The 25,214-nt window shown below is 38.0% G+C and overlaps 1 protein-coding gene across 25 annotated transcripts in view; it reads right to left on the bottom strand.

Annotated features, from left to right (window-relative positions):
- Mitf (melanocyte inducing transcription factor) overlaps positions 1 to 25,214 on the bottom strand; it is a 357,640-nt gene that overhangs the window by 180,533 nt on the left and 151,893 nt on the right. For 17 of the 25 annotated variants that reach the window (XR_012436349.1, XR_012436348.1, XR_012436351.1 and 14 more), the window contains exons 3-5: positions 7,994 to 8,221; positions 6,863 to 6,946; positions 4,773 to 4,868 (exon numbers count right to left, since the gene is read on the bottom strand). Coding sequence is in view for 21 of the 25 variants with exons in the window: in XM_020171323.2 (XP_020026912.1) it covers positions 4,773 to 4,868; positions 6,863 to 6,946; positions 7,994 to 8,221 (408 nt within the window). In the remaining 4 variants the exon portion in view is untranslated. Of the gene's footprint in view, positions 1 to 4,772; positions 4,869 to 6,862; positions 6,947 to 7,993; positions 8,222 to 9,213 lie in introns of those variants that run through there. The other 8 variants (XM_074044221.1, XM_074044222.1, XM_074044223.1 and 5 more) reach the window with 5 other exon arrangements.

The raw sequence follows: 25,214 nt of genomic DNA, 5'->3' as shown, positions 1-25,214 counted from the left end.
AAGAAACAAGAACAGTAATGAATTGTTGAGTAATCCCCAAGGTTTTCAGATAAAACTCATGTCCTATTCCAGGGTGTGTGTTTGTTTTTTTTTTTTTTTTTTGTAGCTATGGGGATTGAACTCAGGGCCTCACACTTGCTAAGCAAATGCTCTATCACTTGAGCCACATCCCACATCTTAGCCTTTTTTGCTTTAGTTATTTTTAGGAGTCTCATGCTTTCTCTCAGGCCTACTTCAGACCTTGATCCACCTTCTTTCTCCTCCCACATAGTTAGGATTACAGACATGAACCACCAGTCCTGACTTGTTGGACATACAGTCTCACTAAATTTTTTGCTCTAGCTGACCACCTTACATGGCCTGTTCCAGGCTTTATTTAAAGGAAATGGTATGTTATAAGAAGCCATTTTTAAAATAGGAAAATAAAGTATTTTTTTTCATCCACTGAGATATTCGTCATATGACTTAGCTAGAAAGAGGAGAGGGCAGTCTCACACCAATAAAATAGTTGTACAACCTAGCTGGTGGGATTATTTAGGCATGGAGACCATGGACCATGGAAAATGTGGCAAACGCATTATCTACTACGATGCCAGCAAATGCTGGCTATGATTATAAAACAGGATATTGTATGTGGGATTTTCCACCGAATTGAGTTTCCTATCAAAGTCTATTTTTTTCCTTCCCTCTTCCACTCCCTTCCTCTCTTTCTTTTATAAGAAAAGACAATGTAAATGTTTTTATTTTTGGAAAGGAATTGATTTCCTTATAGCTATTTTCCTTGAAATTGAAATCTTTCAGAAAGCCACAAGAGGGAGCCCACAGACTTCAGTAAAAGAACAAAAATTTACACTTACAAAAAAAAAAAAAAAGAATAAAAGAAACCTTCTTAAACTAAAACTAGTTTAAAAGGCTTCCTTCTCCTCCTAGTTTTGAATTGGATGTTTTAAAGGAATGAATTCATTTTTCTCCCAACACTGACTTCCTTTGGTTAGACATGCATTTCCCTGTAACTAGTTGGCTAGAGTAGTTTTACACACTTATTTTTACTAGGAGAGGCCCAGGGCCTTCTTCTTCTCATGCTCTTAAAAAAGTTCTAAACATGAAGAATGAAGAAAGAGTGAAGTCACTGTGCTCTTCCCACTGCAGACACTTGCATTTTCAGATTATTTCAAACTATTTCAGTAACTGTGATTACTGGATACCTAAGACATTATGTCATTTAGGTTTTGTTTTTGTTTTTGTTTTTTTTTTTTGATTACACACTGCAAAGTTTACTTTTCATTTGAGAGAAGCAAATTCAGAAAGCACTTAAAGGTGATTAAAACATTTAGTGATCAAGAGGTGTCCAGTAAAGACTGTACTAAATACACAGTTTGAGTATCCCTTATCCTAAATATATCCAGAAGTCTTTGGGACTTTGGATTTTTCTGGAGTTTCACGAGATACTTAATAAAGCATCTTAGAGATGAAATATAACTCTAAACATGAAATTAACTTATGTTTAATATACATCTTATACACATAGCCTAAAGATAATTTTATGCAACATTTTTAGTATACCTGCCTTCTGACTATGACCTGTCACATGAGGCCAGGTATAGAACTTTCCATGTATGTCATCAAGCTTGTGCTTAAAAAGTTTCAGATGTTAGAGCATTTTGGATTTCAGATTTTTGGCTTAGGGATGCCCACCCTGTTCATCCTCTCCAAAGACCATTAGCATATAGATGCAAATGTGCCATAAAATAAAAATAGAATCAGGTGTGTCTCCCTTCCTTGGTAGCTATGTCCATCTGTCCCTATGATGGCTTCTAAATAAGCACTCCATGAACTAAATCCCCAGCTGAAGAGGTGGGCTGGAGAGTGGTATACACAGATAGGATGATTTGACACTGGCTTTAACAGGATTGGGTGGGCAGTGAGGATGGTAAGGTCAGCAGGACCCAGCCCATCTTGGGCTCCTTGATGAAAGCAGCATTTATATAGCTACATAAACATAACACACATGCCCCCTTGCACACAGGTCAATAGTAAACACTGGGCTAATTTAAAATGTCCTTGAACCATATTTCAAGGGCCTCCAGCTAAGGAACTGACAAAAAGTGACTTTGATTATTAGTTGTCATTTTACTAAGTGGTTCTATTTGAAATAGGTCACCTTCTCAGGGTCAACCTTGCTCTTTGTGTGTTCATTTTTAACACAAAGTGAAAGGCATTCACATGTTTCAACACAGCATGGTCAAGGGTCAGAAAGATAAAACTCACAAAACTGCTACAAACATGATGTCTAGTTATACCTCCCAAATCCAAACCTTTATTGTTTCTGGAGTTTCAGAGATGGGGAAAAACTTGTAGGTATAAAACCAAGAATGTAACTGGAAAATTCAAAACAATAAGCTAAAAAAATTATTCCCACAGCTCTAGAAATGCAAATCGTGTATTTTATATTTTCATATCAAACTGGACGTAAAACATTCAATCATGTTACAAAATGCTTCTTTAAGGATAAGTAGCAGGCATGTGTTATGTGTAGCTGGCTTTAAAAACATACCTCTGAGTCATCCATGAATCTAATCTTGAACAACCACTTAATTCTAAACTTTTCCAGATGGAAAACATATTTTCTAACTTATTCTAAAGGAAGATGATACATACTGTACATATAGTTAATAAAATTCAGAATGCATATTTAAGAAATGATTCCAGGTTGGACCCTGAGCTTTGACAACAAAAAGAAAAAATAGAAAGGAAAGGAAAGAGAAGGGAGAAAAGAAAAAATTTAAATTCTAAGGTTTCCTTCATGGATTGGCAGAATTCCCCCATAAATATAGTTAGCATCATAATTAGGTCAAAACAACACCTCTGGAATGAGGAAAGGGGAAGTCATTTGTTAACATTGCTGTACTGAATTTTTGCTGCGTTTTTATCCAGAACATTAACTTTGTAGACAGGATTTCTCTTCCAGAGCATGAGCTCTACAGTGTACACAAAGAAGCACAGTCTAAATCATGACAAATGACGGACAAAGGAAAGGTAGCTATGCCTGTGTCTTTGTCCCAGTCATGGTCTGAACTGAGTTCTTCAGTGCTCCGCACCACCAAAATGAATATTTTTCCAAGTAAATGATCATTGTAAAATGTTATTATTTTTTCTCTCTGGATGTTCCCCTTCTCTGAATATCAATTGCACACTGTTAACACAAGTAAACTGGGACTTTTATTCTTTGTTCGTTATGGTACAAGAGGGCCCTTGTGCTCTCAGAATGGTTATTTCTAGACCTTAATTCCCTCAGGATACTTTCCTCTCTATGTGTTCCTTCTACTTTTTTTAAGTAGTTAACTTGAAATAAAGCATTTTAAAGAATCAAATAAAAGAAAAAAAATGCCTACCCTGAAGAACATTAAATTTAAACTTTACTGTGTGAAAAAATTAAAATGTGAATAGGTTAGAGTACCTTAATTATGCAATTTTGAAAATTAAAACCCAGGTTTACTAAGAATAAGAGCTGGTAACTAACTGTTAGTGAGAGCTTATCAGGGCTAGAATTGTTATGAATGCTTTCTGTGAATTATCTCCTATAGTTCTCACTCTAATTCTATTGTGGTAGATGTGACCATTCTCTCTAAAGAGTAGGAAACTGAGGCAGAGAGGTCAAAGAACTCACTCAAGAATTCATTCAAGCACAAGGATGTAACTCTGTGGTAGAATATTTGCCTAACATGCATGAGGCCCTGGGTTTGGTCCTCAGCACCACAAAAATCAAACAAAAAAAGAGCATGCATTCAGATGTCTGGTTCAATGTCTCTGCTCCTAACATGTACACAATATTGTCCTTCCTCTAGAAGAAAATGCTGCAATAGTTTTGCAATAACAAGACTCTAATGAGGTGACATTTTGCTTTTTCCATATGGTGATACAAAAAAAGAGGTAGATATCAGGGTAAAGCTGGGACCTATGCTGGCATGCACAGCCTCACCATGAGGGACACTGTGATTACTAAGTAGTCATTCTGACACAGAGCTTGGTACATTATAGGTGCTCAATGAATATTAGCTGAATAAACAAATACTATCAAAACTGTTTGATATCACAACTAATATATTATAATGAAAAATTTAGATAATACTGTTGAGTGCACCTTATGTTTCCAAAGCTAAATGCTATACTATCAAATAAGACGATATATGAGGTAGATGTAACTAATAGCCTCATTTTAGATGGGGAAGCAGGAGTTAAAGAAGATAAGTAGCATGTAAGGTCACAGAATAAATGGCAGACTTTGGATTTGAACTCAGGTCTAGTCAAAATTCTCCAACTCTTGACCATTATGTTTTGCTGCTTCCCTACTGAATTAGTGCAGATCCTTCAGTGGAGGTCTCTAAGAAGCTGCCTACCTGGTATTTTGTGGGGAACAGAAATGATATGCAAGAGGAGGTTATTGCAGTGAGTACTGGTTCCTTTAGCTGAGGTGTACTAAGTCAGGCATTGGATGTCATGGAGAACTGGAAGGCTGACTGTCCCATTGAAGGTGCACTTGAACTCCAAGGAACATAGAGCTTTATCACAATGTTCCTGATGAACTCTTGAAAAATTCTTAATTTCTAATGTCAAAGTCACTTACTTGTGAACCTAAGATAATTTTACATTTTGTTATTAATAAATTCTCAAGTGATCAGTTGCAAAAATAAACTAAGAATTCAGGCAAAGGGAGAAAATACTGGAAAATAAGTCAAGATTTTCTTTAAAAAGAAAAAAAAGGTCATCAATACCGTATTTGCCATTTGCAAGGCAGGATCCATCAGGCCCAGGATTTCTTCATTATAACTTGATTCCAGGCTAATGATGTCATCAATTACATCATCCATCTGTAGGAAAAGGAGCCATGGAAGAGAAATAGAAATGAGTAAAAAATACAACACAGTCTCCAAAGAGACATCCTTAATCCTTTCCTACATAAAACAATAATAATCCCTAGTTAGATTCTAAGAAGCAATTGTTCTCTTTCTACTAGAATAAAAATATTATTGAAGACCCTTAACACTGAAGGGTGATGAGAACACTTGCAGCCAGCATCTGTGTGCTGAGCTTAGAGATTCCCATGGGCTGGATGATTTATCCTGACACAAACACTGTCAGGATGGCTACTAGGATTACAGAGACTGTCCAGGTGAGATAACAAGAAGCAGCTTGCCTATAGTCACCCATGGAAGCAGGGTTGGAGCTGCTCTTCCTAAACAGGAAAGATGAGCCAGGAAGCTTCATCTGAAGGATAGTTGCCATTTCCTCTTTTTCCCCTTTCCATACCCCTCTGGGAAGAGGAAAAGGTAGATGGTAATTTTGCCTTTTGGTTCCACGAGAACTTGCAAGCCATAGGCTGGCTCTGTACAGATCTTACAGTGACTTGTAAAACAAGTGTCTCCTTGTACAGCTGCCAGTGGGCTTGGTGCTCCCCAAGGAGCACACCAGGACGAAGTTATCATTACAGTCTTGGAGCTGACATTCCCACTAGATCAATTTTAATGCTAAAGTACCAAAACATCAGTTACGATAATAAACAACGGTGATTACACATGCATTGCAGCAGTTGCAAGGAGAAGCCTGTGGAAACATTTCTTCATAAACAACTTGTGTACTTGAGCTGGTTGTGTGAGTGTGCTGAGTCTAAACAGTGGTTCTACAGTAGACAATGAGATCCCAGAACACAGAGGGGCAGTTCTCCATGTTTGTCTGCCCCTCCTATTAAGGTGGCAAAACTCCAACATCACAGGGCTTGGGATGGAATCGTGGTTCTCCCATTTCTAGATCTCCAATCTTTACGAGCCTCAGTGTGCTGATCTGTACAATGGGAGCCAACAATACTTATTGCCTTCTTGGAGTCTGGTCAGACTCCAGGATAAAACATATAAATTGCTCAGAGTCAGGAGTAAAGTAAGTGTGGAAAAAAAGGGGGGAGGCTACCAGTGATCCCTCAGGATAACTGGCAGCAGTGTTGAATAATCCTAGCACACTAGCACACTACATGTTAGGCGCCAATTCTAGGTACACCTGTTTTATTCATTTTGTTTGCTTTTAATAGACGATTTTATAACTGAGTTGACAGATAGGAAAATAGGCCAGGGACTTATGGACAGCTTTTTTTTTGTAAATAAATATTTAACACTACTTTTAGGAAAATAAAATCAGTGTGCTTAATATGATATTTTAAAAATATTTTGTCATTTATGGCAAAAGCAATGCAAGTTGATGCTAGGAAATAAATTATGGGCTATAGAAAATATTCTGCATTTTAATACAGAAATGTAGACTAGCAATATCTGTATATACACATAAATATGTAGCATAATTTATTCACTAAATAGAGCATTATACAAGAAGCTTTAATTACTTGGGAAAATACCCTGTAGATATTATTCAATTAATCATTAGCATATTATTAATTATATTCTTAGTATTCTTAATAAATTGTCTCATGCACTGTGAGATTCCGTTTATAAAACAATATATAGATTACACACAGAGACACACATTGGTTTTATTAATATTCCATGAAAATTGCTACCCTACAAATCCACAAAATGAAATATAAGTTTATACTTTATTTATAAAATAAAATTTATGTACTTTTCTCACTTCTTACGATTTAAGGCCACTTGGGGGAAAAACACATTCAATTTGCTTAGTAATTATTCAGTCATGAGCAACTATGAAGAAAGTGGCCCTGTTCATAGCTTCCTCTATCTAAAAAAAATCAATGGGAAGAAAATAAAAGCCCTTAAGTCACCAGGCAGGTGTGACCAGTCACAAATATAGCTTCTCATTATGAAGTGCTACATCCTCAGGCTGCCCAGCCATTCAGTACCTGCATACACGATGCTCGGGAATGAGCATTCAGGCTTGGGCACTCGCTCTCCGCCCTGTTTTGCTCTTCAAACTTATAAAATCCCTGCAAAAACACAAGCAAAAACACCCCATGACTTGGGTTTGCAAATGACTTTTCAGTGACATGCTCGCACAAGGCTGATAGCATAGCAAAAAGATGAACTGAGCTTTCAAACAAGGTAGCATCTGACCAAGAGACAGAATGTTGAAGGAAGAACTCACATCAGGTCATCCTGTTAGATGACAGGTAGGGACAGAGAAAAATAGCATTTGGTTGGGCCACAGTGTAAAAGATTCAGTCCCTCTAATGATTAAAACCAACCAAACATCTTAGAAAAGTCACCTCGGAAGTCCCATAGACATTTTGGAGTATAGTAAAACTCCATTCACATGAGGTTTGTCATCTCTTAGTTTGGAAATAACAAGCAATAAATCACAACTATCCTCTCAGGTATTTTAATGCTCCAAACTTTGATGCAACAATCAGCTTGAAGGTCTCTTTGAGTCTTGTCTCCAAGCCAGCCTTTACCAAAGCAGATGGAACGGGCAGCAGAAATTTCATGATGAAGCTGAATGTGTCTAGCGGTAACCCTTTCTTTGCTTTTCCGTTAAATTCTCACGTGCGGCATTATTCAAATCTGTCCACATCTGTGCTCTTTCTTTTTTTTCAACTCAGGGAGAAATAAAAATAATATTCTAGACTTTCACAACAAGCGGAACTTCTAACCCACCTGTCCCACACCTTTTCTATTTTTACTTTTTCTTTCCACCTCCCCTTCTCCTCTCTCTGCATTTTCACTGCTTTGTAAACCAGAGGGTATGGAAGGGAAGAGAGCACTCAGCTAACCAAGTAGAAATGATCTGAGAACGCTTCTTTGCCTCCACATTTTGCTTAGAGCAGGCCAGGTCTCCATCCTGTGCAATGATCCCAATAACCCAGTGATGGTGACATGAGGCTGGAACATGACAGCCACCCTGGCAAATCAGGGACTGAGGCTGGTGACTGGGGCCAGATGGACAGGATAATGTCCATAGTTAAAGGAGGAGAAGAACATCCAACAGACAGTTATTGAGTGTAAGGAAACAGGAGAGGAGAGGAGACGTGAATTACCTCTTTTTCACAGTTGGAGTTAAGTGTGAGCATGGCCATGGGGCTGTTGGGTGCGCTGCTCCCGGGCACTGGTGGCATGACATGGTCGCCAGGCTGGTTTGGACATGGCAAGCTCAGGACTTGGTTGGCATGTTTATTTGCTAAAGTGGTAGAAAGGTACTGCTTTACCTGCTGCCTTTGGGCTTGCTGTATGTGGTACTTGGTGGGGTTTTCCAGGTGGGTCTGCACCTGAACACAGTCATGGAGGGAAAAGAAGAGCATCGTTATTTCTGAGTTTGCAGCAGCTCTTCCTCCAGCCACAAAACACGAGATGGACCAGTCCATCAACAGAATAAATTACCAAGTCCCTCTTAGGTACCAGGCACTGGGCTAATGGATTTTGACATTACTCAAGTTTAAAGTCTAATTGGTCGGATTTGGGGTAATACTTTGTCCTATTTTATTTCCCTGCTAGCTAACCATACACCGCTGTCAAACCTAATGTCTAATTATTAAATATTTGCAACTATGTGTAGGCAAAAAATTGTCCCAACACACCTGAAATCCTTTAAAAAAATCAAAACAACAAACCCAAAGAAAATATATAACTCAGTTTATCTTTCCTTGGCAAACATCGGCTTTAGTTAAAACACACACACACTGTAAAAACTCCGTATGAACCAACTGTAACATGACTGTAGAAAATAAACATTTCAATGTTTAAATCAACCAGCTGTTGATTAACTCCTATTTCATTTATGCATGATTATTCAGCAGTTTAATTATGAAAGAACTCAGTGGAAAAAGCAATTCCACATGAAGCTGCTTCTTTCAAATGTATAACACCCCTATGTATGTGTCTTTACATGTATGACTATTAATAAGCCACAAGGACATTTTTTATCTTTTTCTGTAAACACTAATATAGAATTAGAAATGCATTTTCAAAATTCAATGACATTCCATTTGAAGTCACTTTTTCCTTGACAAACACAATTTGATCTTCTGAACTATGAACAGGAGCTGATGCAGTCACATACTAGGCAAATAAATCCTACTAATATTTACTGTTAAAAACCACACAGAATTACTTCCTAAGGTATCAGACAATAAATAACATAAATGAGTAGAGGTGCACTTATTGAAAACAGTATGCCTATTCTGATAACATTTAAGAGGAGAATTAGTGAACTCATGCAACATATTTCCGAAGTTGAAATTGAATAAGGATAAAAGCTCACCTGACAGTGATTATATTCTAGCATTTCCAGCATAACAATGTTGTACGTGGCTCCAGTCTAACGAGAAACGGTAGGCTATCCTCCCTCTACTTTCCGTAATTCCAATTCCAAGACGGACTACAGAGAAGGCACTATAAACAAGGTATCCCGAGACACCACCAGAAACTCTATCACAGCGGCACTGCTTATAATAACCTAAGCTAATTAGTTATGCGTGTAAAAAAAAAAAGTTCTCACAAGGAGCTTTTTTTTTTTCCTTTTGGAATTCCTACAAGTTTGGGCTTAAATATTGATATCAGTCCTCCCCCTTGGCTTGACGTCATGCTTTTTTTCATAAATATAAAAGAACCTTTTTAAGGGATGAGCTATCAAAGTCAAACTCACTGTCAGATCAAGGCCAATTCACTATTCATCTTTAGTTCCAGCAGTATTAATAGACAATGGTATTTCTCTTTTAGCAATAGGTTGAGAGCTGGATGCCCCCTTTGGAGGAGACACTGCTTGAAAGCTACTGTTACACATGAGACTTTCCTAATGGCTGAGGAACTCTACCACTTCCGCTGCAGAAGGATTGTCTTTCAGTGTGGAAGACACTCTGTGCTGAACTTTTGGGCTTCAGCTGGCATCCTGGTCTCAACAGGCACCTTATTCTTAAGTGTGTGGAAGTGTAACTTGCCGACTGATCTCATATCAATGAGAGGGTCTGTGCTAAACAACATACAGAACACGCACACAGCACACACATACACAAACACACCTCAGAGATCTACCTGTGTACCCTGAGGAACATCCTCCTCACTGAACCCTCAAATTAGGAAACATGGAAAATTTTACTGAGCATCTTTTGATACAGCTCTTGGGACTAGAGAAGAATAAGTTACCATGATATATAATTGATGCATTTATATATATTTATTTATTCATTTCATTCTTTACTTTATTATGTGATATGTTTATATATCTACTCGTTTACTCATTCCATTATATCCTGGTATCATGGGTTAAACACTGCAAATCATAGAGTATACATGGTGAACAAACAGAAAGCAGAAATGATTTCTGGCTTTATAGTCTGGGTGAAGCAAAAGAATGAAAAGAGATAAACAAAAATGTATTTAAAATTATGATGCATGTTTAATAGCACTGAAGTGCTTTAAGTTTAAGTTCATCAATTTGACTCAATGCTCAGGAAAATGAAGTTGTTGAGGTTGACCGTCTCAAGTTGTTTCCAGCCTCACATGCACACAGAGATTCGCAGAGACACTTTAAATTTCATAAAGGGTCCAGACATGATAATGATGAGAACAATAGACATGACTAAAATAAACAGAAAATGAGGGCAATGAGCAGAATGTGCTTATTTCGCTACTACACTTAAAAAAGAAAGCTGCACATTTAAAAATAAATCTTAATTCACTGGCAGATCCTTATTCTTTAATGAATCAGAATTTCATGTTTTGTAAGGAAGGAAGTGACTTGCTTTCTACCTGACTCTGTCGCTGAGGTCATCTTTACTACACCCAGGCTTGGGTAAGCAGAGTGGGATGTATTTTGCTCTTTGATTGTCATTGTCTTTTTTTTTTTTTTCAAATAACTTGAAATGAAATAGCCTACAAATACTATGCATTGTTAGAACTTTGTTTCCAACACAAATACCCATGAGCTATGGGGCAAGGTAACTGGGAATAGTGAGGTCTGTGGCAAAATAGAGACTCACATTTCATATAAAAGGAGCAGAGGAATGGGTTTCTGGATATACCAGTTCAGTCTAGCTACATGCCCCAATTTCACAAAGATAGCTGGTAAAATGAACTTTTTTAGGTGAAATCCTCTAAATTTAAAAAACTGACAGGCCAGGTACACTGCTTCACACATATAATCCCAGCTACTTGGGAGATTGAGATCAAAATGATTACAGCCCAAGGACAACCCCAGGAAAAACATGATACCCTATCCAAAAAATAACTAAAATTAAAAGGCTGGGTGTATAACTCAAGTGGGAGGGTACCTGCCTAGCAAGCAAGAGACCCCGGAGTTCAAACCCCAGTACCACAAAACAAAACAAAAAAACCCCCTGACATCCAATTGTTTTATCTTCCATACAGAACAAAATGAATCAAACACATCTGGAGCAGACTTGGCCCACAAACCACATGGATGTGGTCTTTCACATTGTCCATGAACAGAATCTTTGTGACATTTCCTAGAGGATGACCTGGGTTCTAAGGTGAACTTCCTCTTCCAAGAAGTTCGTTTCTAAATCCAGGTGTTTCCTGGTGGTTCTTTGGGAGGTAATGAGCCTGACAATTCAGTCAGCAGGAGCTCAGAACTAGAGTGGGTCTGAGTTTTGGACCTGCAGAATTAATTTTTCTTTGGCAGTACTGCAGTTCAAACTCAGGGCCTCACACTCACTAGGCAGACACTGTATCATGAGATAAAATTCCTCTTTCAATTTTTCCCACTATAAAAATGTAAAATCTATCCTTAGCTTGTAGGCCACACAAAAACAGGCTGAGAGCTGGCTTGGGCTCAGGGTGGACGTTTCTCACAGAGAAAAGAATGAGGATAGAGCCTGCTTCATAGCTGTGTGTTTTCAGCACTAAACGAGGGCACAAAAAATACCCAAATTAGCAGTCCTTTCAATACATTTCTTCAAATTTATTGTTTATATAGATTATATCCTTCAGTATTTACTAAATTAGGAATTAAAATTAAAACAGAAGGTAGTACACTAGCATACATCTCCCTGGATATAAGAAAGATGAAGAAAGATGGTGTCCTAAGCCTTTGGAAAACTCTACTGGATACCCATGGGATAAGAGAGAGAAAAGAAGGTAATGTGTAAGTATTTCTCTAAAAATGGATTTGACCTGGCAGAACAACTGCAAGGGTCTTGAACACCCCCAAGCTCTCTGATCACACTGAGAGCCACTGATAAAGAACACAGCCCTCTAAAATCATCATTGCCCTGGCCATGTCACACACCACTGTGAACAGGTGGCATGTCTGCTTGGCTCAAGTAAAAGATGCTGGAGACAGACGCTAGCTCTCTCTTCACTCTCTGATGGCATCATTATGACGCTCTATGCTGTTTGATAATTTGAAAGGTCATAATTTTCCATATTCAACCACCTTAATTCATAGCTTTTTAGTTAGTTACTTTGATGTCATTAATTTTAAAATAGTTAATCAAACAAGCATGCAAATGAGAATATATATGCAACATTAAAGAGGACAGAAACATCTTTATGATTTCCTGATAATGTGCTTCATGTCTTTGATCTTCAAACTTATTACTCATGTTAAAGAATTCAGATAACAAAAGTTAAGTATTGCTGAGCACTTGAAGACCACAAGATAAAGCTATAATATTTTATACTCTTACTTCAAGAGAGTATGTATTGATAGCATTTACATTTCATATAATTTATGTTTGCTATTTGAATTAAAGTGCAAAAATCCAAAGGCTTTGAAACTTTTCTTCTTTGTTACGGTTCCTATCTTCTTGCCCTCTTTCCTTTCTTCATCCAGATTTTGAATTGATAGCAGAAGAATTGGAATGGATCACTTTCTGACTGTCACTTTGCTACTTTCGGGGTGACACTGGCAGGTTATTTTCCATCAGTTTCATGCTAAAAAGATCCTGGAGTATATCACTAGTCAGCACAAGATGGTGGCCATAGATACTGCCATCTTTGCTGACAACAGAACTCACTGGGGAAAAAAGTATCTCCATCTTAAAGTCCAGTGCTCCTGTACTCTCTCTACTATTTGTTATCCAGAATTTGAATAAAATTGAGTGAAGTTCCACAAAATGTTTAGCTTATAAGTTATTTTATTTTTAACAAGGCAACAAAGTGTTGAGATTACTTATTTCAAATTTAGGGAGAAAATTTGCCCTTTTGTTTGGTAAATTAAAGGAAGATAAAAGGGATTATCATTTGCTCACTTGATATTCACCATTCACCACCACCACTATATCACTACTCTTTCCATGCTGCTTTTGAAGTGGAAATTTATAAGGAGGGTCAATAAGCAACCCTAATCACTGAGAAAATGGTAAAACAGAGAAAGCTAGTTTTCTTAAGTGGCTTGGGTAAAGCCTTGTATAGGGTCACATATGATAAGTATCAAGGTTCTTTTCCATACCATAATTATGTTACCACAAAAGAAAACACAAGCCCAGAACATATGTTCCAGGACATACAGTCTTGTTTTCTGCACAATTGTACAAAGGTGTCCTTGGTAAAAAGGGTACTAACGATAAGAATCCTGACCTATCGATATATTGTAAGAACTTTTATAAATGGCACAATGTATCCCCATCTAGCACAACAGTAAAAAAAAAAAAAAAAAATCCTGACCTCAGGGAAAAGAATTAAAATAAGAAGCAAACAAAAAGCAAATAAAAAAGAGTAATAAAATAAGACAATAAATGATAGAGGTTGCTAGGCTCAAGGCCTTTTCTCTGTAGCAGGGGTCTGCCCCTGAACCCAAACCAGCTCTCTGCCTGTTTTTGCATGGCCTACAAGCTAAGCATAGATTTTACATTTTTATAGTGGGAAAAAAAAATCAAAAGAATGATATTTCATGACATATAAAACTAATATGAAATTCAGGTTTCAATGTTGATAAAGTTTTATTAGAGCAGTTTATTGAAACCAGTCCATGGCTGTTTTCCTGCTATCTCAGCAGAGTTGAGCGGTAGCAAAAAAAAAAAAAGGAACAAAGATATCAATCCTATCAATCCTGAGAGTTCACATGGTCCACAGGGCCTAAAATACCTGTCCTCTGGCTTTTTATAGAAAATGCTGACCTCTACTCTCTCAGGAAGTTTTGCCAAACTAGTATTGGGCTTTCCTATTGAATAGAAGTTTTACTGAAGTTCAGAGGAAGGAATGGGATGGTTTTTTATAAAGGGAGTATTTGTAGCTATTTTCCAATACTGTCGTAACTGGACTAGCCTCCATGCACAAACCCAAGGTTTGCTTAACAATGCCCATTTGAAAAGATGGAGATGTAGAAGCTCTGGGAAGAGTTAGAAACCAGAGCCAGTCTCATTATTCTGGCTGTCATGGTGAACTACAGAGACACATGTCACTGGTGAGCAGTTTTGATCTGAGGCTTTATATGAGCCAAGAGGAACAATAAACCTCCATAAATCCAGATGTGTGCTCATAAACCTTAAGTGTATACAAATAAGCATATATGAATTTGAATGCATACTTACAGGTCTGTATACTTTCATATCACTTCCCATTTATTACTTAGTAGGCTTCTGGAGTCAGAGAAATGAGCAAGTGTGTATAAAAAAAAAGGAGAGCAAATCTAGTTCTCTAAAATTCTGATGTTATAATAGAACAAACCAGAACAGCCCTATGAAAAATTCTTAACAAGTTTTATCCTTAGGTAATGACCTATAAAACAGTGTGTTTATTATGAATGTCAAGAGGGGCATCCTTTAGTTTTAAGACAAATAATATTTTGTGTCTTCAGTAGAAAAAAAGCATTATCCTAAAAGACTCTTAATACATACCTTATTTTTTCCCTCTCAAACTAAACCAAGGATTATGAGAATAGAAGGAACATCACATTTTATCTCAGTCAAACAGAATGACAGACTTGGGAGTGGCAGTTTCTGCCTTGCAAAGTATTTATAATCACTGGATAAAAACACTATTTTCAAATTCAAATTGTTGTGAGAGAAGAAGAAAGACCCAGTAAACTTAAACCATCAATCCCTATAAGAGAAAAGCATACATTGAGAGGACCTGCATTCTGACGATTGCATTAATTGCTGTAAAGGGATATGACATAATAATAACAAGATTTTAGAACTACAGAATCAGCATCCATTCATTCAAAGTTATCTGCCAAATACCAGACACTATTCATTTCATGTTCACTCCCATCTTGGGACATTCAAAATGCAACAAAGAGAGAAATCACTAGGGTAACCATGTGAAATACTCTTGAAAGTCTCTACATGTAGTTTTGTTTTGTTTTTTTCATAGTATGATGACAACTTCTGGTTGCATACAGAAACAACTCAGTTTTGACAGTTGTATCTTCTTATTTTGAATTGTTGCCATTGAAAAGAATATACTCAATCATCCTCCCGCCATACATAGAGAATAAAATACAAGATAGGGTATTTAACCTCAATACAGATGCAAATCATTTGGAGACTTAGTTAAGCGCAGAGTGTGGTTGGCAAGGTGTAGGGTAGAGCCCAGGACTCTGCATTACAAACAAGCTTCCAGTGGATGCTGACCAAGCTGATGTAGGAAGCATGCTGCACCTGAGCAGCAAGGTTCCAATGTGTTCTCACCTAGATGTCTGCTTTATCAAAAGCACGACATGTTCACTTGTCATTCAACAAATACTGGTATTTTTTGGTACACCAAGAAGATGCCAGACAACTGAGGGAATGTTCACAGGCTGTCCAGGGAAGGGTCTCACAGAGAATATGACATTTTTAAGCACAGACCTGAAGTAGGTAAAACGAGCCAGGCCACTGGTAGGCAGAGCATCCCTGACAACAGCAGAAACTGTCAGGTGTGAGCAAGCCTTGCATGTTGTAGGAAAAGCAAGGAGACTCTTAATTCAAGTTGTTTACTTAGCATCCTATTCAACAAACTTACTCGGTCTTCCTCTTCCCTCCTCTATCATTGATTCTTAGTCTCTTTGGCTAATTTTCTTGCTCTTAAGAGTATGAGAGCTTGATTTTATTCTACACTGATAGACCTGGTGATCTAAGCCAGTCTCAAGAACTTAAGTCCCCCATCCCAAACATGTCTGAACTTCAGATTTATATCCATCTGTCTACACAACCATACCAGCTGGAAGACAGACTGCAGACATTGCACAAGTCTCCCACTTAGCATGGTTATCATCCCCTCTAAAAGTCAGCTGCTCTACCTTAATAGTGGGCAACTCCATTTTTCTTATAGGTTGAAACATGAAATTGCTAATTTTTGTAGGTTAAAAAGTCTTCACATGGTTCAAACTAGTTCCTCTTGCCCCAAACCTTGATCATCTTTAACTCCTTTATTTTTCTCATATCCTATATCTAATCTATTAATAAGCATTGAGACTGCCTCCAGAATACTCAGAATTTGACTAATTTTTACCACCTACTATTAGTACTTGATCTAAGTCACCATCCTTTCTCATTAACATGACTGAAAATCTCCTGGCTCTTCTATCTGCCTCTGTGTTTGCCCTCTTAAGAATTTATATTCAATACAATGACTAGAGAGATCCTTGTCATATATGTCAACCTACAACAGTCCTCTAAAAAACAAAACAAAACCCAACTTTGTAATGTCTCCTTACTTATTTCTGAGAAGCAAAAACAAAGTACTTAAAGAGTACTTACAAAATCCATAAACCAGTGTTACTCACGGAGCTTATTATAAATGCATGCTTTGGGGTTCTAAGTCTCTGTGTGTGTGGAACCCAGAAATCCATGTTTGCTCTACTATGTCCTGAACATTACCTGGCACATAGTAGGCATTCAGAAAATATTCACTGAGTCAGAGAACAGTAGGCTTTTGAAGGGGTTGTTGATTAGGATTCTGAAAATATCCTGAGGAAACTGACATGCTCTACTCCCTCACTCATTCTGACTAGTTTAGAAAGCTCTGGAAAACTAAGGCTCCAGGCTGGGCACTGGTTCACAGCCTGCCACCCAACTCCATGGGAGAAAGTTTCATTTTCTACAAGGGGCTGCCAAAATACAGCCAGTACAAAGCCAGCAAGGCCTTGAGGGTCTAAAGCATGTATATAACCAGGATCTGGAAGATATACCTCAGTCTCTCAAAGTAGACCCCTCTGTGAGCTAGGCAAATCAGAGGTCCCCAGGCCAGTAGTCCATGGGTCCAGACAACAGATAGGACTTCTTGGCCTATACACTATTAAGCGACCTATGAATTTGTCATCGGCAACTAAAAATTAAGCATTTTCATACCAAATTTTGGATTTCTGGAATTTCTGCATACACCAGAGCTACTGGGCAGAGTTAAGAAGCAGTTTCTCCATTCTGCCACATTCCAGCACTTCATCCCACTCTGACCCCTGGCCTGCCTTGCTCATTGTCCTGCCTGACTCCTGAGGGCATGTGAATTTCCAAGTCTTCCCTTACCTTTTGACATGCCATATCCTGGAAGTGGCTCCAAATCTGGTGGAATAGCAGTGGTGTAAGTGTGCTTACAAAGCCACATGAAATGATCAATCTCATGATAAAATAAAATAAGTTGGTAGAACTTTAACATATAAAATGAAATAAGTTGATATAAACTTTTAAAATATATACCTGTCTGTCCAACTACTTACTTTTAAAGAGATTTTCTTGAGAGACCATCAGATTTTGAAGCAAGATACAAGGACATAAATCAGAGCATAAGCTATAACAGATGATATAACTATTCTAGTACATACTACTTGACTTTTACCAATAAAGTTTTATTGAAACAGTTTTGCCCATTTGTTTATGTATATGTAGTCTACGACTAATCTTAACAATACTACAAGACCAGAGTCAAGTATTACATCTCAAAAGACTAAAACATTTACTATGTGGTATTTTACAAAATAAGTTTGCTAACAATTAATTCCTAATAACAAAACATTGGAAATAAACATCTAACAACAATGTATTAACTATGTGACAGCCATACAGTTCAGGCATCGCAACCTTGGCACTAAATTCTTTGTTACAAAAGCTTATTTGTGTACTGTAAGATATTTGAGCATCATTGGTCTCTTTCTCTTAGATGCCAGTATCCCTGCACTCCCTGCAACCAGCTAAGACAACCAAAAATGACTTCAGTTAATGCTAAAAAAAATTGTTCCCAGTGAAGGACTATCACATATAGATGGATGCAATGTAGTCTTTAAAATCCATATTTTATAAAGCTACTTAAAGAGAGGGAAAGTTCTTAAGTGACAACACAAAGCAGGTTAAACATACAATATGCACAGAATTCAAAATTGATTTTAACAATCGGTTGTTAGAATCAGTTATTTATACATATGCATAGGCATAAAACAAAACAACCCTAATGAGAAGTCATTCAGCAAAGCTTTAACAATGACTTTCTCTGGATGATGAGTAATATATATTTTTTATATTTTTCATAATGTACACAGTACTAATTTTATAACTTAAAACAATGAATCCTACAAAACAAAAGCCTATCGATCTGGATAAATGAACACATATTCAGGCAGAGTTTCTCTTTAGAAAATTTTGTAAACAACAAGTGGTGAAATTTGCCTTATTCTGTTTTTTTCCTTGAAATATTTGAGAAGCTTAAGAGGCCCCTGTTATTTATGAAATTTCTAGTGTAACATTCATGTGCAGTTTAGGTTTGCATAATAGTTGACACATTTTTATGGTTTTGTAAAGGGCTGTGATTACGTGTTTGAGTGGTGCCCATATAATGGCCTATTGTGAGGACCAGCCAAATTGCCCCTCCTCATGGGAGCTGCCAGTGCGCCACCCCACATGTTAGAACTTTTCCACGTGCCCCAGTTTAGCAGTGCCTTGGAATGGCAGCCTTCTTTTTTGTCTTAGCTTTCTCTCCCAAAATGCACCCATCGTTCACAGTGTAGTGGGTATTAGCGCCTATTATAGCGCAGCTCATAAGGACCAATGCTCTTAAGAAACTGGCAGTGGTCAAGTGTGTCAGAGAGGAAAACATTGCCTTGGTCCTAAGCAAAAGGTCAGTCAGCAAGACCCCAGTCAGACATGAGAGTTGAATGCTGCTGGTCTGAAGGTCAAGTCCACATGAGCTAAAAATTGACAAAAAGCAGCCACCTCCTAACAACAGAGACTTTAGGGTCCTTCTCATGAGATCACAGGGTCTTCCTGGTTTCTGAGGAACTGCATTGTCTTGAGGAGTTCCTAAAAGCTGCTTTATAGATTATACAGTGATGAAATTACAGATTGGAGTTAACCCTGCCAATAACAGCAACAGCTCAGGGGTGATATGTGACTTTCCCAAGTGCTGTGCTGAGCACTTGCACATAGCTACTTCAACGACCTCACTGAAAGACTCATTCACTCAACCACACTTGCTGAACACTGTTCTCTGGGTTGAGCAAGGAACCAGCAGCAACCAAGGCAAAGCCCCTGATCCCACAGAAACCATATTTAAACTGGGGAAGCAGAGACAAGCACAAAGTAATTCAACCTAAAAGAAGTAAGACTCTCATATACTGGCCAGAACAATGCAGAAAATAAGTAAAGCAAGCCTCTGAGAATGGCCACAGAGGTAACTGCTGACTGGGACCTGAATGAGGAGAAGAAGGCAGCTCTAGTGAAGCCCAAAAGAGCTTGGAGCCTAAAGTGGGAAACAGGTTGGCCCAGTGGAGGACAGAGCATGAGAGTGACAGTCACAAAGTCAGTATGGCTGGGGCAGGGATAGGGTCAGCACAATCCCGAGAGAGGTGGTCAGGTTGGGATGCCATGTGGCTTCATAGACCCCTGCAAGGAATTTGGGTGTTCTTTGCTGCTAATTGTAAGAAGTCTCTGGAAGGTTTTAAACAGAGAAATGGCAAGATCTGATGAATATTTTTAAAACATCACTTAAGGGCTGGGATAGACAGTAAGAAAGGACACAGGAGGGTCCTGCAATTGGATATAGGAGAGCTCATGGTGTCTTGCATGACATGTTAAGACCAGGCAGATAGGACATATATGTTGCTAAATCTTGTCTCTGGCTTCTTCTTGGCTTGCATCAAATCTGATATTAAAACAGTGCTTCTTAAAGGACTTTCTTATACAATCATTTGAATTGCCTAATACTTACATGAAGAAGTTATTATAAATTATGCATATAGCTGTAAAATACCCACTATTTACCTTCTTGGGACCCACAAGCTAGGAATACGGGCCACTGAAAGAATGCAGTAGAGAGAGGCAGTTTAGTATTGGTAAACACCTGGTTGGAATTTCGGACAGATCTAGGTTCAAATACTGGGCAAGTTGTTCACAGGAACTGGCCCTCCAATTTCTATTTGTAACACTTGCTGCTGTTGTTAAGTTTAAGAGATAAACGACATGAAAAGTACTTGGCACATACTAAATGCTCAATAAGGAAATAATGTTTCTATTGTTAGACGTTTTGCTTTCTCATCTAAGTAGATCAGTTTTAAGCTCATCCATCTCAAAAGGAAATAATAAAGCCACTTGTAGGAAAGCAGAGAACAAAGAGGGGTTAGGGCCACATGCCTGCCTCTTTTTCTCTTTCACTAACTCAGCTATCACACAGACATGGTGGGGTAGGGGACACTCGCAGGCAGGAGCATCACACAGAAGGTATTCATGAAATTTCTTGCATGCTTGCTTCGTAGTGAGTAGCAGTGTAGTGGTCAGGCACCAAAGCTTGGCCAGGGCTGTAAAGGCCTGAAAATCATATACAAACTGTTGACTGCATTTTTCTTGGGCAAAGCGTAATGTACTGAAATTTTTAAAGGGCAAGTCGTGTCCAGGCTTTTATGTTACACGTGAAACAAACCCTGAGTGAATAACTGGTAAAACAGGGTAAGGAATACATTGAAGATCCATTGCATCCTTGTCTGTGCTCCTGTGCAAGTTTGAGATGACCTGTTCACATTGTCACAGAGCACACGTCTAGGTGTTAGATATTTTCTTTTTGTTCCTTTTCTGTCATCTGTTTCCATAAAAGGAAGTCTTTTGCAGCATATATTCTGTGTAAACAGAGTCAACCTATCACCCTATCACAAGCATAGAATGTTTGCACTATGCTTGCTCTACTAGACCTCAGCCTGGAATGTTCTCTAAAAGGGCTGACTTCATGACCTTCAACTGACCATGGGTTCAATGGGATCCCTGTGCCGCTTCCCCACTGTGGTCAGCCTGAGCACCTGTCACAGAAACAGCTTGCTAACAAGTGAAAAAAGCTGGATTTTAAGACAGTGTCCTCACTAGTCAGTCAGTAAAGTGGCTATCAGCCACAAAAGAAATGTTTTTTAAACATATACAGAGGGCACAGAACTAAATTCATACTGACCTTCGCAGGTCAAAGCAGAGATCAAAATCAGGACTGCCTCTTTCAAACTACAAGGCCATTGATCAAAATTTATGTTGTATGAAAACTGCAGTAACATGAATTTTAAATTTATTTAGGTAACTGGGGGAGTTTTATTTTTCTTCATTACAAAAAAATCTGTTAAAAAAGATTCATCATCCTCCACAAAGCAAATTATCAGAAAGATTAAACTTTGCATAAATCTATAACGATCACAGCTATAAAAGACTGATGTAGATGGCTGGGATAGTCCCGTGTGGATTTTTTCTGTGTGTGATTAAAACAACAAAGAAAGGGTACAAAGAAGAAAAAGACTGAGTGCTTCTTTTGAGAACAGGGTGGAAATTTAGAAAAAAGTATGAAATGGGAATACATCAGGACTTCTCATATTTAGGAGAGAGAATTTAAAAGTGAACATAAAGTGATTACTGAGTATTTAGTATCTGTTGGGTAGTTTTTTCTAAGTTTGCAAAGGATTCATTCTACAGCTCTTGTAAGGTAAGGGAATTCAAATCAACATAAGTTTCTGGTTTTGAAACAATATAGAGAGCTTTTGTAATAGTTATTTGGTTTGAGTATTGTCTTCACTCTTCATTATAAATAAGCTTCTCTTTCAAACAGGATCCTCACCTGGGTGAACCCTAGTTGTTAAATTCAATCTGGATCAAATTCCTAACTGAAAAGTACTGCCACACAAGCCAGCTGGGTCAACGAAGACTTAAGAGAGAAAGTCAAAATGAACACTTGTTCTAGAAGAACTGCCTCAGGACTCTGAGTAATTTAAGGGATTTTTTTTTTTTCTTTCTTCTTTCTTTGTGTAGGAGAGGGTCGGCAGGCAAGCAGAATCTTCCAGATTCAATAGGAATTTTGTTAACCAAAAGCATCTAAGTATCATGAGATTTTTAAAGAAAAGGTTAAAATATTGTATGATATAGTAATGTCTTTTATAAGAAAGAAAATAGGCTACTGTATCTCTGAAATGCCAGTTGTCATATACCTCATTATAAACCAGTATCAAAACACTTAGAGAAGTTTTAACCTTTTGTTTAAAACAACAACAACAACAACAACAACAAAAAAACCCCACCCCACTATGTGGGTTGGATACGCAGAAAAACAGGGTCAGGAGTGTAACTCAGCAGTAGAGTGCTTACCTAGTATGTTTGCAACTCTGGGTTCAATCACTGGTTTAATAACTCCCCCAAAGCTAATATACACAGAGCTACCTCAACATGAAAGAAAATAAATGTCACATTTCTGTCCCCAAGGAGCACACGATTGAAGGGGTGGTTAGAGGACTAAGGGGATGGTAACACAGAAAGAAGTTTACATCTAAGGGGCTCCTACCCTTTAAGATGGTAGCTTCAACCACAGGCAATTTGCCCTTATGGGACATTTAGCAATGACTGGAGACATTTTTGGTTATCCCAACTGGGGAATGGAGATGGAGGAATTGCTACTAGAGTCTAGTGGGTAGAGGCCAGGGGTGACCTTAAATATCCCACAGGGCAGAAGACAGCCATTGGCAACAGAGAATTCTCTGGTTCTAGTGTTAATGATGCTATGGTGTAGAATTCCAACCCTAAAAGATACTATGCCAAGTCCCCACCCGACTCCCCTTAGTGGTAGATTTCAGACACAAAACCTAATCAAAATGACAGATATTTCATGAATTGTCAATGTGGACTCTTGGTTGCCTCCTTAGCGCACTAGGCAGCGCGTCAGTCCCATAGTGTGGGTTCGTCCTGTATCTGACCATCACAGTTACTCCACAGGTATTTCACATCTTGTCCTGACATGCATAGATCTGTTTTGTTAATTGGAGGGAGGGAAAATGTTGTCAGAGCCTAATTTCAACTCAAGACTTCATATCAACTTGAATTCTGAGCAGGAACAGGAACAGGAAATGATTTGCTAAGATATCAAGAATTATCAATTCCACACAATAATGATAAATACAGAACAAAAGTGAGTAATTCTAATGATTCATTTGACTCACTCACACTGGATCCCACTTATAGTGTTCTGAGTTTTCTTGACTATCAGTGTTGAGTGCACTGCCTGTATCTGCAAGTGAGACCTGGAAATCCCTTCTTTCCGATAAAACAGTAAATAAAGGACCATTACTGCACTTGCAAACAAAGACAGAGGTTCTCTAATTCTTAGTTATCACATTATTGGTTAGCTTGCAATGTTGCACATAAATCCTCCAGATTACCAATAATAAAACAAATACTATTTCCTCTCTCATTTCCTACATTTAGAAAAAGAATTATCCATTTCCAAAATTGTTGAAGAACTTTCCAAAGTCATTTGATTATAATTTGGCATCTGAGACAAAGACTTCTATTTTCTAACTACTTTGAAAAGCACAAAGAGAAGTGTGTCAAATGCTGATAATTGACAAAGCTGAGTGATAGGGGAGGAGAGGTATCCTGTAGAAAATTTTGCATAATAAGGAGTAATGAACGTACACACATATTAATGTTGTTTTGAGTGTTTACATACAATAAGTTAATTCCGAAATTCTTTGCAGTTTTAAAATTTCTAGTTAAAGTTTAAGTTTCCTATTTTCCTCCTTGCTCCTTACATTAAAAAAAAAAAAAACCCACTCAGAAAACAAAAGTAGCTAAAACGGTAGAAATAGCATTAAATCACACAATGCTCCTTCCACAAAAGTTCTGTCTCAATAGATGTCCATGTCAGATAAGTGCAGCAATGACTTTAAATAGATTCATACTTAGGGCAAAGTGACAAGTGGTTTCAACTGCCAAACCGAAGCTTCCTTGTAATCTGTGTGTCATCTCATTAGCACTGCAGGAAGTGCTGCCTGCTGGTTTCTGAAGGAGCATTCTCTTCCTCCTCTTGGTACTGAAGGGTGGAAAGACCTTGTTGTCCATTTGCCTCTGAATATGCTTAGAAAGTTAACCTTTGATATACAATCGTTGGGGGAGGGTGGGAGGCTTTCTTGAAAGAATATAAGTGATTAAGGACAAGCAGATAATAAAAGGTCAAATAATACAACATTTTTGGTTCATTTTCCCTTCTATAGAACATGATTATTTACTTGACAACAAGCCATGTAGTTTTCCACATTGCAAATGATTACTGGATGGTATGGAAATGAGCTGTAACTGCTCACACTCTATTGGGGAAGGAGAATGAGCTTCTACTGAGCAACTATCTCTTTATCTGCTTCCATCTTACCTGATGCACACAATGAATGCAGTCATTAGTTCCATTTTAAAGTTGAAGAGACCAAGAGCCGAAAATTATGAATTCCTACCCCAAAGTCACTTGCCCCAAAGTCTCAGACAGCCTGAGATCTATACAATGGGGTTGGGCTCTGAGCCAACCCAACTATGCGTGTGGCATCACAGCCTCACTCTGCAGGTGTGATCACTGCCCTGTTGTAAGTGATGTGGCAAAGATGCTCACTTAAGAAACCCCAGATTTGTCATCACAAAAAGGAATGCACCAGGAAAAAAAAAACCACAGAGGAAATTTAATTCACCTCATATTATCACCCTTAAGTCCAAGAATCAAACAAAAATTTAAAGACTTTTCTTATTAAAATATAAAATAAAAGGTTGGGAAAATTTTAGAGAGTAAAGATAAGAGGAAGGAAGGAGAAAAGAGCACCATAAATAATCCCAAACTGAGAGATAACATTACGGTTTTTATCTTTCTATTGATCCAAATGGAATTTTAAGGTGGTTTCCAGGCAGTTAGCAGGGATGGAACAAAAGTTGTCTTGTTCAAATAATCAAGGCTCCATCTTTCCTAAAGGAGGATTTACACACAACCCTACAACATAAAATTTACCAATCTGCCCACCATGATACTGCAAGATTACATCTGATCCAACCTCTGACAGAAGAGCTCAGCTTGGGATTGTTATTTAAATTGCATTTTTATTACTCCTGGCTCTAACTTCATTAT

This window comes from Castor canadensis, chromosome 10, assembly GCF_047511655.1.
Source record: "Castor canadensis chromosome 10, mCasCan1.hap1v2, whole genome shotgun sequence".
Taxonomy (NCBI): domain Eukaryota; kingdom Metazoa; phylum Chordata; class Mammalia; order Rodentia; family Castoridae; genus Castor; species Castor canadensis.
This window is presented reverse-complemented; position numbering and strand designations above follow the sequence as displayed.